Source organism: Diplotaxodon limnothrissa, linkage group LG15 (genome assembly GCF_057381915.1).
Source record: "Diplotaxodon limnothrissa isolate DT_005_m linkage group LG15, D_limnothrissa_male_GT1.1, whole genome shotgun sequence".
Lineage (NCBI taxonomy): Eukaryota > Metazoa > Chordata > Actinopteri > Cichliformes > Cichlidae > Diplotaxodon > Diplotaxodon limnothrissa.
Window position 1 is genome coordinate 9,513,828 of NC_140610.1, and position 13,998 is coordinate 9,527,825.

Here is a 13,998-nt window from a genome sequence, read left to right on the forward strand (position 1 = left end):
GAGAGAAGTGGATTTTGACAGGCAGGCATTCATAGAAATAACATTTCATGATATCAGGGTATTCACTCTGGCTTCTCTGCAGCAGTGACTGAATATCAAATACAGGCTTTCTCATTCAGTTTGTGCACCGGGGAGGGTGATATGTTTTTTTCTTTCTGATTGAGTAAAGCATGCTGTTTTTGTCAGCCTGGGTACTGGAGCGTATGCTTTTTGTCTAATTTCTGTGGTGCTGTACGTCGGGCAGCTATTGCCGGTATGTTATTTAAACTCATTGTTGCAGACAGGCAACAGATTCTCAGTGGAGACCTCCGGGAGACTCAAAGCTGCATTGTCAGAGATGGGTTCGGAGCGGGACTCGGCCAGTCTGACAGAGACAGAGAAAAGCAGAGCATTGCTAGAACATTTTTTTCAGAAGACAAAGGGGTTTACAGTCTATACAAAGGTTTAAAAAACTGACAGAAGAAGGAAGCATATAATGTAGCAAGGTCACAGACACAAACACACAACGCCAGAGGATGTTGATTTGACTCAAAATGACAAAGAACAAATGGGAAAAGGGAGTGCTAGTGGATAAAGTGCAGCGTGTGAGGTCGTGAGTGGCAGACAACAAGAAAATTCAGTGTTTTTGATGTTGTTCGGAAAAACACTGGCAACACTGAAAACAAAAGCCAACTCCAAAATTGAACAGAAGCGCTACCCTCATTTATTTGGTATATTATATTTTAACAATAAACATTTTTCAGCACGCCAATGGCTTTGATGTGCAACTTAATGATTAAAATTATATCATTCACTCAGTCACTTTTTTTGCACTGGTGATGGACAGGATGACAGACGAGGTCAGGCAGGAGTCTCCGTGGGCTATGACGTTTGCAGATGACACTGTGATCTGCAGTGAGAGTAAGAAGCAGAGTAAGAAGAGTCTGGAGAGGTGGGGGTGTGCACTGGAGAGAAGAGGAATGAAAGCCAGTAAAAGCAAGATGGAATACGTGTGTGAATGAGAGGAGACAGGTGACCGAAGGATAGCAGCAAGAGTGAAAGGGACGGTTTACAAAGTGAAACCTGTTGAGGTATGGTTTGGTAATGGTGGCACCAACAAAAAGACAGGAGGTTGAGATGAAGATGTTAAGATTTACATTGGGCTGGACCACTAACCAAGGAAATGTAATATTAAAATTAATATTGAAAAACAGATTTTAAGTAATAGTTTAATCCTAATTGAAATCAAAATAATCTTTTCAGGTAAAAACAAACAAACAAACAAAAACTTTAATGTGGCTCTGAGCGTATCATCTTCTTATTAGTGGAGTCACATACGTCCAGAGGCCAGTGCTTTCCCCTTGCAGAGAGCAGATTGGACTGGGATAATAATAGTTAGGATTTTTCACATTAGGCCTGAAATAAGGAGGCAGAGCAAGCATGTACTGTCCTAAAACAATACATTTATCACATCACTTACCAGTGTCTGTCTCCTCTGTTTCCATGTTGCTGCGTGCCAGATTCAAGACAGAAGAAATCAAGACAAAGTGAATCAGTGCTAAAGGTTAGGATAAGTGAAGAAAAGGTGATAGGAACTGTTCCGGTAAAGGGCATCAGGAGTGTACATGCACACATTGTGAAGTGAGCTGCCCCACTTTCACCATGCGGTTAGCAAAGTGACACACAAAGAAGCCTAAACTAAACTAAAAAGAACACTTCAGATTTCAATGGGGAGAAGTACTTCAGTGCTAAATCGGCTGTTACACAGGGTCGCCGTTCATTTATGAAATTTTAAATACCATAAATGAATCATTTTAATTAAACCAGTTTGAACTGAAGCTGAAGTCAATAGTTGTGAGCACTTTTGGCTCTGCTAAAAATAGATTTTTTAATGAGGTCTAAATCCTGACCTGTGCAGCTAAGTGTTAATTAAAATTATTCTACTGAAGTTGGTTTAACGGTATCAGCTGCAGCTCAACTCGCAAAACTACAAAGTGCTACCAGTGACCCCTAGAGGTCATGCTGCTGCTTACACCAAAGTGGATTAAAGAGATTTAAACTGAATCGCCAAACCGCAGACCAATAACGTGACCCCGATGCTATATTTAAACAAGCGCACTCGTAGATATACCAGGAAGCTGAAGAGGCACTGGTGATGGAAACTTACTGCAGTGTGTGCAAGAGATTCAGACAACCACCCAACCCCAAACCAAACAGACAATTCCTATACAAACACCTAATGTTATGAGCTATACAAAGTTAGAGCAAGAGTAAAGCAAGAGTAAAATACTTCACCAAAAACATTTTTAATGGGTACTAGCAAAATTCTTTGCCCCTTAAAGACGACCCTGACTGCTTCCCCAGTACCCTTAATGACGAGTTTTGACACCTCATAATATATAAAGACATGGTTTAAGACCACTAGAATAGTTTCTGGGTTTTTTAAAGGGTAGCTGTAAAGGCAGAGACTACCTTCACTAACATTTGAGGCAAACCCAGTCATTCTGTTGTATAAGCAGGCCTGAAATATAACAGAAACCACTCAGTTCACAAAAGAGCTTTTTCTATTTAACAGTAAATCTTTGGCAGTTAAACATACTTACATTTTGGGAACCAAAGGGCTAGAGAGTAGATAAACAGCAGAGACATTTTAAAACAGAGTTCTCCTTGAACATATGAAGAGCCACAAATAAAACCCTCCTCTGTTGTATCTAAAGGCATTCCCGAAGTCACATACAACATTAAATAGGTGTGACAGCCATGAAAACTCAATGTCACCCAGATTCTTCAGAGTTTCAGGCCGCGTCTCATTCACCAGTGCTGTACCACAACTGCAGCGCTTGACATCCTTGCTGACCCCTGCAGAGCACGTTCACTCTAAACACTTCAAACTCCTTTAGTGCGACTCCCAGGACGTCAGATTTAGTAGACGTTTATCTAGAGTTTCACCTACCCACTATTTGACAACTGTCCCCATCCCTGCTGAGAAGTGCCTGAGTGATGACCTGCTTTCCTTTTCTGCTCTCCACGCATGTAAAAGCAACTTCCACAGAAACACACATGCAGAAAATCCCTTCGTCGAATTTACTCATTTGCTTTCCCCAAAACTTCCGTTAGCCACAGGCAGCACAGCTTAACGAGTGCAATGTCTTTAATGTGTGCAGCACCATCTTTCTGTAGCTCTTCTCTGTCTTTGTAGACAGATTTTACAGAGCTGTAGGATGTATACACAGTCTCAGAGACTGAAAGCTGGCTACACAACGAAATTAAGAGTCATGCAGACAATCATACATTTTGTGAGCTGCGAGTTTTCAGAGTGATCAAGTGCATTAAGTAGTAACAGGTGAAATATACTATGTTTATATATTTAATTTAAAAGATACACAATTTTTAAATTGGGTATCTGCATGCAAGGATTTGTAACAATCAGGCAGAATTGGGGGTATTCCTTTGACGTGTGACTTTTTCATATCCCTCATGTCTCATTTCACCTGAGACTCACATTCCTGTCTCTGCAGGTATCCTACACCTATAAAAAGTCAATTTTACAAGCTGTCACACATCGTGGTATAAGCGCTGTATCGTAATCCTAGTTCAGTGACAAGGTGTTGATGCATTGTGGAGCTCCCGCACTGGTTTGAGCTGGTGTGCTCCTGAAACCTCTGTCTGGGAAAGTGGTGATCTTGTAGCAATCAAAGGAGGTTGCTTGTTCCACATGATCTCTATGAGTCAATTATGCTTGATGTTTAGAACAAGCTTACAGCTTTAAGGGTGCATGTTGTACAGTGACAAATAATGTATATTTATGGAAACCTATGAATAAAAATTCAGTCAAATTCACCTTTTCAAAAAAGGTTGGCCATTGCGTATAGAGCTAAATAATAATACAGATTTTCAAAACAAAACGCCACATGTCATTAAAAATAAACACACAAATAAATAAGGAAATAAATTCCTCCTTTTAATGTGAAAACAACACATTTCACAGAAGCTGGGTGAGGGGTGATGAAAGACTGGAAAGTTTTTTTAATGCATTGGTGTGTACAGCAGTAACAGCATATAAATGTTTTTGGAGCAACACATGCTGTGGTGTATACATTTTTCAGGAAAAGCCTGGAATATTTCATCAAAAATGCTGATAACACCATTCTGCATGTACTTCAAAAGAGCGGCTCAACAGGAAGAGAACCAGGGTGTGCAGCCTGGAGTCCAGAGCTATCACCCCTTTAAAACATTTCATAAATTATGAAATGAAAAATAAGGCAAAAGAGTATCTGAACAGCCTCGGAGAAGCTGAGATTCTACAAGAAGCAAGAAAGGGAACATATTTTCTTTTCAAGACAACAGAATCTGGTCTCCTCAAGTTCACAGAGTTAAAAGAACAGTTAAATGATAATTACTATATTATTACTATACAGTAGTAGCACTATTTTCTTTTTTCTTTTTCTTTTTTTTAAAAATTGAAACACGTTTATCTTGTAAATAAGACACTAAGTCTCAGTGGGATTACCTGTAAAAATAAGGTTGAATAAAATAAAAGACAAATTTGCAGAATTCTGACACTAAATTTGGTGGAAAGGTGCCTCTCACACAACGGTCATATTAGTGGAGGATTCACAACAAAGTGAAACAGCGCAGCATAACTCCAGAGTGTGTAACTTGTAACTTGCAGAAGGTCTTTTGCATGAGTCAGATCATTTCTAAAGCTTTGAATTTTTCACACAACTCTTTGGAGATCAGATAATCCCACTCAACTATTCACAGTAAGAAATTTTGATTATGCCCACCCAAACCTTTGCATGCCACTGTGAAAATATCTTAAGACAGCTGCTTTGAATATCAAGTTATTTCACCAGTTTCAATGCCATCTTTTAGACCAAGGTACCTTGGAAAATCACGTTTATCACATTCGCCTGCTTATTTCAGTTTCTATGTGACTTTCAATATCTGTTTTCAAAAGAAAAGATATTTCATCCAAAGACTCAAAGGCCCTCAGTGTAACTCAGGAGCTATTCAACTGTAATCAAAAGGCAATATTCATTGTCACAATGTGTTGAATACATTTGTTTCTTATGGTAGTATTTAAATATTAGTGTGCATAAAACAAGAAAATCAGATTTTATTCTCATTAGCGCTCTGCAGAATTACAGTCACGAACAAAGCTCACCTTGAGAATGCATCCTCAAGTCCATCTTCCACATCCTGTTGAGACACAACAATAGGACTCAGTCCACGTTCAAAGTGCTTCAAGTTATAATCCTGCTCCTTCTGTACTTTCAAGCATTTGTGCATCTGCACTGAGCCAGGTGCTTGCCTGTTTGCTTATTCACATAAATGAACTGCTACTGAGGAATCAATCTGTGAAAATAGATTCTCTTAATCCAGTCACAGATGCAACTCAATTAACAGTGGGGCGGCTGTAGCTCAGGTGGCAGAGCAGGTCAGCCACTAATCAGAAGGTCGGTAGTTCGATCCCAGGCTGCCTCCTGGCTGCATGCCAAATATCCTTGGGCAAGATACTAACCCCATGTTTGCCTACTGGTGGTGGTCAGAGGGCCCGGTGGCGCCAGTGTCCGGCAGCCTCGCCTCTGTCAGTACGCCCCAGGGCAGCTGTGGCTACAATGTAGCTTGCCATCGCCAGTGTGTGAATGTGTGTGTGAATGGGTGAATGACTGAATGTAGTGTGAAGCGCTTTGGGGTCCTTAGGGACTAGAAAAGCGCTATACAAATGCAGGCCATTTACCATTTACCATAACAGTCACAGTAATAGATATTTAGTACAATATGAGAAAGTACCCTGGAAAAATACCCCACTTAATAAGCACGGACAGATGATAAACTGCACAACTGCAGCAATAAAATGAACTTGAACCAGCTTGAACCAGGTCTCGTTCAGCCACAGGATCATTTCTCACTGAGAGGAAAGGCACATCAGGGAAAAATGTGCATCATCGGGATTTCCGTGTATGAGAGCAGTGTATATGGGAGACATTCGTATGGGTATGGTGTCACCTAGTGTTGAAAATCTGCAACTGAACACCAGATTATATACAGATGTGCAATAAATGTATAAAATTAGCTCCCATTATTTTATACTTTGCACATATTTATTATGTTTTATAGAGGATAAATGGCAGGATATGACCAATAATCATGCTATACTATTCCTTCCCACTTTTACATTTTAATCTTTTTTTCCACTGAAATTTAAAGTTTCAATTTTTTCCATTTAAATTTGGCTCATGTAAAGAAGAGGTCCATGGATATATGACCATATTCATCATTCTAGTCCACTTATTCGGTTTAAAAGTTTAAAGCACATTTAATAGAAAGACAACATCAAACTAAGTTGAAATGATACATTTTACATGAAATAAACATGGTTTAAAAAACTAAAAACAAATATTATGTATGAACATTTAACAGTGGGATTATTTGATTGTGAAAGGAAGGCTATTGCAAAGCCTTGGAGCAGCAACCACAAAAGCGCAATGTCACTAACCACTAACCCCAGTATTTAAAAGCAGCTGGTTTGAGGATTTAACAGACATAGTGATATATTAGGAGTGGAGAACTTCTGAAATGTGCAGTACCCAAATGCTGAAGCAGGCATGGATTTATAGGCAAAAGGAGCAGACATTAATTCTGTATTTGACAGGTAGCAAGAGCACACAAGCTAGCAATGATGTAACGCTTTAAAGCTGACCTACCCAAGAGTCATGTTTGATTGGTCGCCTTCGAGTAGGGTTACTACGAGGTGAGGGCGAGCTGAGCGAAGCAGAGAATAAGGGCCTCCGGAGCTTTTCCTCCATCCCACTGGGCTTATGTGTCTCTGGATCTATGAGAGATGGCAGGTGCTTATGAGAGGCTGCCAAACAATAAAGCAAAAGAGCAGGAAGAAGGAAACATAGAGGGCAGAGTAGAGACAGGCAGATGAGAGGTAAAGGACAGACACATCCGGACGCAAAGGAAAGGAAGAGCTGTCAGATTTCAAAGAGGTGAAACAACATTTCCAGCCCGTGGCACTCAAAAACTTCTTCATGACAGGCACAATTTAAATCATCTCTGTAAAACTTTAATGCATCTGTCCGTGTAGTTATTCCAAAGGTCCTTGAGGCTTTCACACCAGACTTTCTCTATGTCCTCAGGCCACTACCACTGGGAGCAGAGCAAATTTTAATTGAAAGAATCTGGGAAAACCAGGCCGCGACTAACAATGGATGATTAAGTCTCATTTTGTAAGTCTGCTGACCCTCTGAGGTCAGGAAAACATTTTGACCTATAAAGAATAACCTATAAATGTCACAGTCATTAGAAGGCGCTTAAAATTCACTGTTTCCCTGAAGGGTGATTTGCCCTGAGCGTGTATGACAAGTGACAGATGACTGATACATTTGTGAGAGAGCAGTGTCAATCAAAAACTTAAAAGCCAAAATTGTGATAGACTTAGTATAACTGAAAAGGTCATTTAAGATCATCATAGGACTGACTTGCAGTGACTTCCACTTAGTCACGATGAGTTGAAACGGATAGGTTTGTGCAGATGAAACAAATCAGCATCTTATTATTGCTTCACTTCAATAACACAGCATATTATTTTCCCAGCATTAATCAGATCCCCGTGTGCAGACTGATTTCAAACGCGGATCTTGAGAATTGATTACAGAAGCAACAAACCTGAAAAAAGGGTTTAAGAGAAAAGACACTCTTTGGCATTCTTGCTGAGAGATAGATGAGAAGATTGACGCCACTTTCTCGTCTCGACAGTAAATATTGTGCGACTCAAAAAGACAGCTGCAAGTTAGCAGAGCGTAAAAAGTGGAAACTGCAGGAAACTGTCAGCCGTGACGCATGATGAATTCTAATTTTCTGACATGAAGGCCCCAAACAGCTTGAGCAGCGTAGATCAAAACTTTCAGCTGTTTTAATGTGTCGTCTGCACCCAAACACAGAGTGGTTTAAAAAAGAAAACGTAATGCTGCACATCCCTAAAAACGCTTTTATCTTCTGAAACATGTTGCCTGCCTCAAATTCATTAAAAATCACATTTTTTCAACATTTAAAAAGTTGTATTTGTACCATTTTCAATAAAATTAGAGCAATAATAAAGATTTTCAAGTCATGACCTTATTTTGGAAAGCAGATTGTGTAATCAGCCTCTGTCATATCTTAAAGACTTCATAGTACCTCATTATCTTAGCACAGAACTTCTCTCTCAGACTGCAGGCTTATTTGTAGTAAGTGTTTCAAAAGTTTTCAACAGTAGAAAGAAAAAGTCGAATCCTGATAAATTTTGGAGTTAGGGCTGGATCAGATTACCCTGAAGCATCTCATTGTTATACTGCAACAGGCTTGCAGGCTATCCCATGATCCACTGAGTGTTTCTTCTTCACTCACCTCTTTTAACTCTCTGTGTGTTTATACATCACTACTATTTAATCATTAGCAACTATTAAACCCGGGTTCTATCTGCTCTCTTCTCCCCTCACCCCCAACTACTCATGGCAGATGGCTGCCCCTCTCTTAGCCTGATTCTATCAGAGGTTTCTTCCTGTTAAAATGGGGTTTTTCCTTCCCACTGTCACCAAGTGCCTGCTCGTCGGGGGTTGTCTGGTTGTCGGGGTTTCTTTTTAATACTGTAGGGTCTTTATGTTGTAATATAATTAATATAACACACCTTGGCACAATATTGATTATGAATTCAACAGAATTTTTATAATCCCCCCCCCCCCCCCCCCCCCGGTTTTATGGTGATGTGTCAGACTTGTTAAAAAGCAAAGAAAATGAATTTAATTTGGATTTGTTGCTATTTCTAATATTGAGAACTAGATAATTTGTTAAATCACATTAAAACAACTTCACAGTTAACACAGTATTTAACATTCTGCTGTCTTTTACCTTTCACTAATATAGTTATTTCTTGTTCGATATGCGGGGACACAATATGGATGAGGACACAATAAAATGAAGTTACCTGCTGGGACACACTGAGCGTCCGCTGCCTCCGTCTGCCCATTGCTTGCTGCGCACGTACAGCAGGTCCTGGCCTTCTTGCTTTTGTCTGTGAACCAAGAAGCTGTTTCAAACTCTTAGAAAATAACAGACTCCAACTATACTTGAAACTTTCATTTATGCACAGACAATTTAATGTCCACAAAATGCTGAGTATAAACGTAAGTTCCAGAGTCATTTCCTCTTTGTTCAGGGAACTTACCTTCCTGAGCAATCTCCCAAAGATCTAAGGCCACTTTAAAGGCCTGGGCTACTGTTAATGTTACAGCCTGAGCCTGGAAAGAGAATAACACAGAGAAACTAGATGAAATTAAATTATTTTTAATAATGGGTATTTGATTTTGTGATAAAGAAGATATTTTAACTTTTTCTTTGGATAAGAGTGTATCTATTGTGAAAGATTTGTCAGAAAGCAGTATTTTTTTAATACTAACCACAGAAGTAAATCTCAAGTATCACTAAGGAAACAGCCACAAGATGGAGCCACACGCCACCCATTGTTATGTTGCACTTAGAGTTCACAATTATTGGTCCTGAAACAAACTGAGCATCCTCCTAAAGTCTGACAACATATATCCAACACATCAGTCTAAATCCAGGTATATACAAGAAACCCACGGCACTGCAGACTTACAATTTTCTTCTTTTGGCAGAGAAAGGCATGGCACTCTAGAGTCTCGTTGAACTGACTCTGTGAAACATATGCAAAGACCTTATCCTGAGTTTTATCTGCTGTGCAGTATGAGATTCTGTTTTAAAGGAAAGAGAGAAATATGAGAGAGAACAGAATTTTATTGCAGTGTAGCAGTTCCATCAATTCACATGATATACAGTCAGTTACAACGGCTCTACATATTTCAGCCAAGCACATAAATAAAGCAATATCTAGTCCTTACCAGGTTTTAAAAATAGGTGAATAAAACTAAGATCATTAACAACACATGACATAAAACACCATGTTATTTTTATTTGACAAAAATGGAGCAAAATGCAGAAGGAACGCAGGAAAAACGAAGATGATTTAGTAGTTTAGTAGAACCACATTTGATAACGATAACTTAAAGCAATAATTTTCTGTCTCTCACATTGCTGTGGAAGAATTTTGACCATCCTTTACAATGTTTTCTCAGTTCATTAGGTTTTGTTTATACACAGCAAACCTAAGGACTTGCCAAAGCATTCCAATGAGGTTGCGGTCTGGACTTTAATTGGGCTACTGCAATGACTTGATTTGGGTTTTTTTTTTTTTTTTTAGCCATTTCTGTTATAAATTTGTCCCTTTGCTTTGAATCATCATCCTGTTGTATGGCCATATGTAAGCCACGTTTTAGCCATTAGACAGATTGCCTCACATTTGACTTATTATTGACACATTTGACATTGGTATGCAGAGGACTTCATGATCAGTAATAACTAAAAGGTGCCCAAAGACCAAATCATCACCCCTCCACCACTGTGTTTGACAGTTGGTGTAACATGTTTGTGCTGATATGCTCTGTTTGGTTTTCACCAAACATAGTGCTGTGCAAACATCTCGTCTATCCAGAAGTCTTCTGTTTTTTTCCAATGCAGCTTTCTTGAATGTTTTCCACTTGGGAATATTCCTTCTCGCTGCAGAATGATGGCCTGTTTTTATAATTGGCCTTAAAACACTTCCCAGATTGATGATCACCAACCGTTCATTCATTGCTGCAGTCTTCCCTCCTTGGCATTGTATTAACACATAGCTGAATGTTCTAAACCATAGAACTACCAAAATTTCTGATTTCATGGGAGATGCTAACATTTACTGATAACCAGTTAACAGTGGATTAGCAGCACGCAGCTGCTACTTACAGTCTTAACTCCTATGGAAGCGGTAAGGGTGTAATATCTCATGTGTTTCTGTTCATCTAAGGTTGTATTTAGTTAATTTTCAGACCCAGTGCGGACCATATAATGTTTTTTAATTATGTTCCGATATGTAAAACCTTAAGAGTTTGAATTTTGCCATGAGTGTACATCCATTTATAATGAATGATACACGAAAAAGTACAAATAGGAAGGCTTTAGTGTCACACATGCGACACAAAGTACACAACATTACCTACTAGTCCGCACTGTGAATGAAACCTCGTAGATCAAGGTAAGCTGCACTGCCTACATGTCAATTAAGGCTGTAACTTTGCGGTTTACTTTTTGCATATGCATGAGCACACCAGTCACAGCACCAGAGCAATGGATATGAATAATATGCTGATTGAGTCCCACAGCTGGGCAAAGACAAATGAGCAGCAGTGACATCCATAAGTGAGTTGTGCTTGAAGCTGTAGGAACTTCAGAGTTTGGATGGAGAGAAAGTGTTTCATGCCGAACTCGAATGTTGATAAAATGTTACCTTTAAAGACTGAGCTTGTCGATTAACCCTGAATTTTCAGCAAAGGAGCATTATTTACACTTTTGTGATGAAAATGATAGAATTATTCAAAGGTAAAGGACTTTTTAAAAAAATATTATATTCAGATCAACTGTTTGCTGTTCCTCATTTTTTATCTGAGAGCATCAACCACTGCAGGAAGGCATTTGAAACTGCAGTAAATCTGCTGAAGATTTTCTGAAATAACCTCCCTGACAGTTACATAATATATTGCGAATTCTTATCAACCGCAGAAAAATGTCCCCATCATGTGGGTATATATATATTTTTTCCTCTGAAACATTTAAATTTCTACCATCAGTGGAAAATAGAAAGTCTAAGATTACAAATTGATCTCCACTGTGATTGTATTGCATTTGAAACCTCATTCCCAGCAGTCACACTGAATCCACTATCTGGTTTTCAAGAAATCCAATTGTCTGCAAATCCAGCCACAGCCTCGGCCCTGTGATTTTCAATAGTTATCTAAAACCCAATCCAGACAAAGTCCACCAAGCCATTTTGTTCTCCCACAGCAGCTTGTTTGGGGCTCACTGAGGCAACAAAAGCAGTGAATTTCCTTTGTCAGATTTTACACAGGCTATTAGAAGCTGTATTGATCTTCAGTCACTCTGTGTATATGCGATGGTTACCTGAATCGGCAGCATGCGTCATTTGTTTGTTGCCTTAAATAGATATGCAAATTAGCCACGGTAAACGTTGCACTTGACCTTTTTCACTATAATTAAAAACAGCACAACAAGGACAATTAGGGGCTCCTTCCATAGAGCCGATAGCAGAACTCTTCGACACGAGCTATGTTGCTATTTTTTATATTCATGCTGTCATCACCCACCCAACCCCCAATTCAGAGGTGGGGGTTGGGTGGGTAGTGGTGCTAAAAATGAAGTTATGTATTAGATCAAACAACAACCATGAAATCAACAGCGCTCACTACTCCATCTCAGATTGTTTGCTGGCTTGCACCACTGATGCATGACCCACATAGCAATGCCCAGGATACCCAGCTTTGCGTATTACCCCCTCTCCCGAAGCGCGAACTTATATTTGGGGCCGTAATTGCATAAAAATGAGCAGGGAAAAGTTGAAAGGGTTGACCTATTTAAAATTAGAAAACAAGAATGACGAAACTCAAGTACTACTCAATACAACTCAATTATCATCCTATTGAGATAGTATGTGCTTTTAATTAACTTCATATATTTTCCACAAGATGAATTTCACTTATTTTAAATATTTAAGCATCCACATGCCTTCATAATTCTTTGTGTTCTCAGAATTTTATTTACTAAATAATATGCTCCCTTCAAGGCATCTCCTTGTGCACATCTGGATCGCTTCTAGCAAACATAGATTTCCATTCTTACCACTACACTGCATCTGCTATTTCGCAATCGACTTGCAAGTACAGAAAACACTACTGATGAGAAATTATCCTGACCTGTGTCTAAAGGTAACAAACGGAGCACAACCAAGAGCATAGCAATCTTTATTTTGGATTATGCAAGTTAAGCCTGTCAGTGACCCAAAAATTGTCTCGTACCATGCTTTCATCATGTTGCAACTATTCACACCACACTCAAAAACAGTTGTTTGGCCACACCAACACAATCCCTACTAAGCTACTGCCCTACTTGCCAGATTTGGCTCGCGCAAAATGAGATTTATTTTGAAGAATCATTATTTTGATCTAGTGGCGGACATCCAGCGCACATGCAACTGATCAGAAGGGGTGATCTAAAAATAACTGGGGCTTAAAGGAAGCAGACCCTGAAGGCGATAGCAGCTAAAAATTACATCAGGCGTGTTGTGTTTTTTGCATTTTTCTCGTTTCTTTCTTTTGCTTTTTAAGGACTGATCTGCTAACCTCAGAAAAAGTTCTATGAATAGAATTTAAATCAGTAACTGCAGCATTTGACATTTTATTTTTATTTAATGGCAGTATCTAAGCTTTAGCTGTTCTTGACATATTTTTAAAACCTTTTTTAGCCTTATTATGAAAAAAAATAAAACTTTTTCACAGTCAGTCTTTAGCTTTCCCAGAACAATGTGCTGTAAGCGAAATATTAAAATAGGTCAGTGCACACGCAGTGCATGTCTTGCAAGTCAGTGACCCCAAAGCTGTTTGTGCATCAGTTATGATTCACATTACTAATATTATTATTTTGCACTGGACTGTCCAAAATCCCAATATCACAATAATCATATTAAGAAGCACATGCCACATTGACTTCTACTGTCAACAGCATAAAAGTCAGACTTATACATATAGTTACATGTATTCATCAACAAAGAGGCCTCTGTCCAGTGAATGTACATGTAAGATTTAATCCATGTGCCAAAGACACGTTTCTTCTATTTATAAAAACTCTTAAGAAAACTTTTTAGTCATTACAGGATAATAAGTGTCAGACGTGCGGCGCAGTGGATCTTATTTTCAATACAGGCCTTCAGGTTTAAAGAACAACAGGAAAAAAAACCAGACAGTATCGCATAGTTCCCGCTAAGCTTGAACAACAGAAGCTGAGCTGTCAGTCGCCATCATATCTCCAAAGGGGCTGTCTGGACTGCAAGCCTTTGATCTTCTTACT

At 39.1% G+C, this 13,998-nt stretch overlaps 1 protein-coding gene across 3 annotated transcripts in view; it reads right to left on the minus strand.

Annotated features, from left to right (window-relative positions):
• Positions 1 to 258: 258 nt before the first annotated feature.
• The window catches only part of LOC146617029 (low density lipoprotein receptor adapter protein 1), a 45,177-nt gene continuing 31,437 nt past the window's right edge, over positions 259 to 13,998 (minus strand). Inside the window, exons 4-10 of one of the 3 annotated variants that reach the window (XM_085372521.1) lie at positions 9,626 to 9,740; positions 9,194 to 9,266; positions 8,954 to 9,040; positions 6,690 to 6,847; positions 5,147 to 5,181; positions 1,460 to 1,488; positions 318 to 364 (exon numbers count right to left, since the gene is read on the minus strand). In XM_085372521.1, the coding sequence (XP_085228647.1) occupies positions 318 to 364; positions 1,460 to 1,488; positions 5,147 to 5,181; positions 6,690 to 6,847; positions 8,954 to 9,040; positions 9,194 to 9,266; positions 9,626 to 9,740 (544 nt within the window). Of the gene's footprint in view, positions 365 to 794; positions 890 to 1,459; positions 1,489 to 5,146; positions 5,182 to 6,689; positions 6,848 to 8,953; positions 9,041 to 9,193; positions 9,267 to 9,625; positions 9,741 to 13,998 lie in introns of those variants that run through there. The other 2 variants (XM_085372520.1, XM_085372519.1) reach the window with 2 other exon arrangements.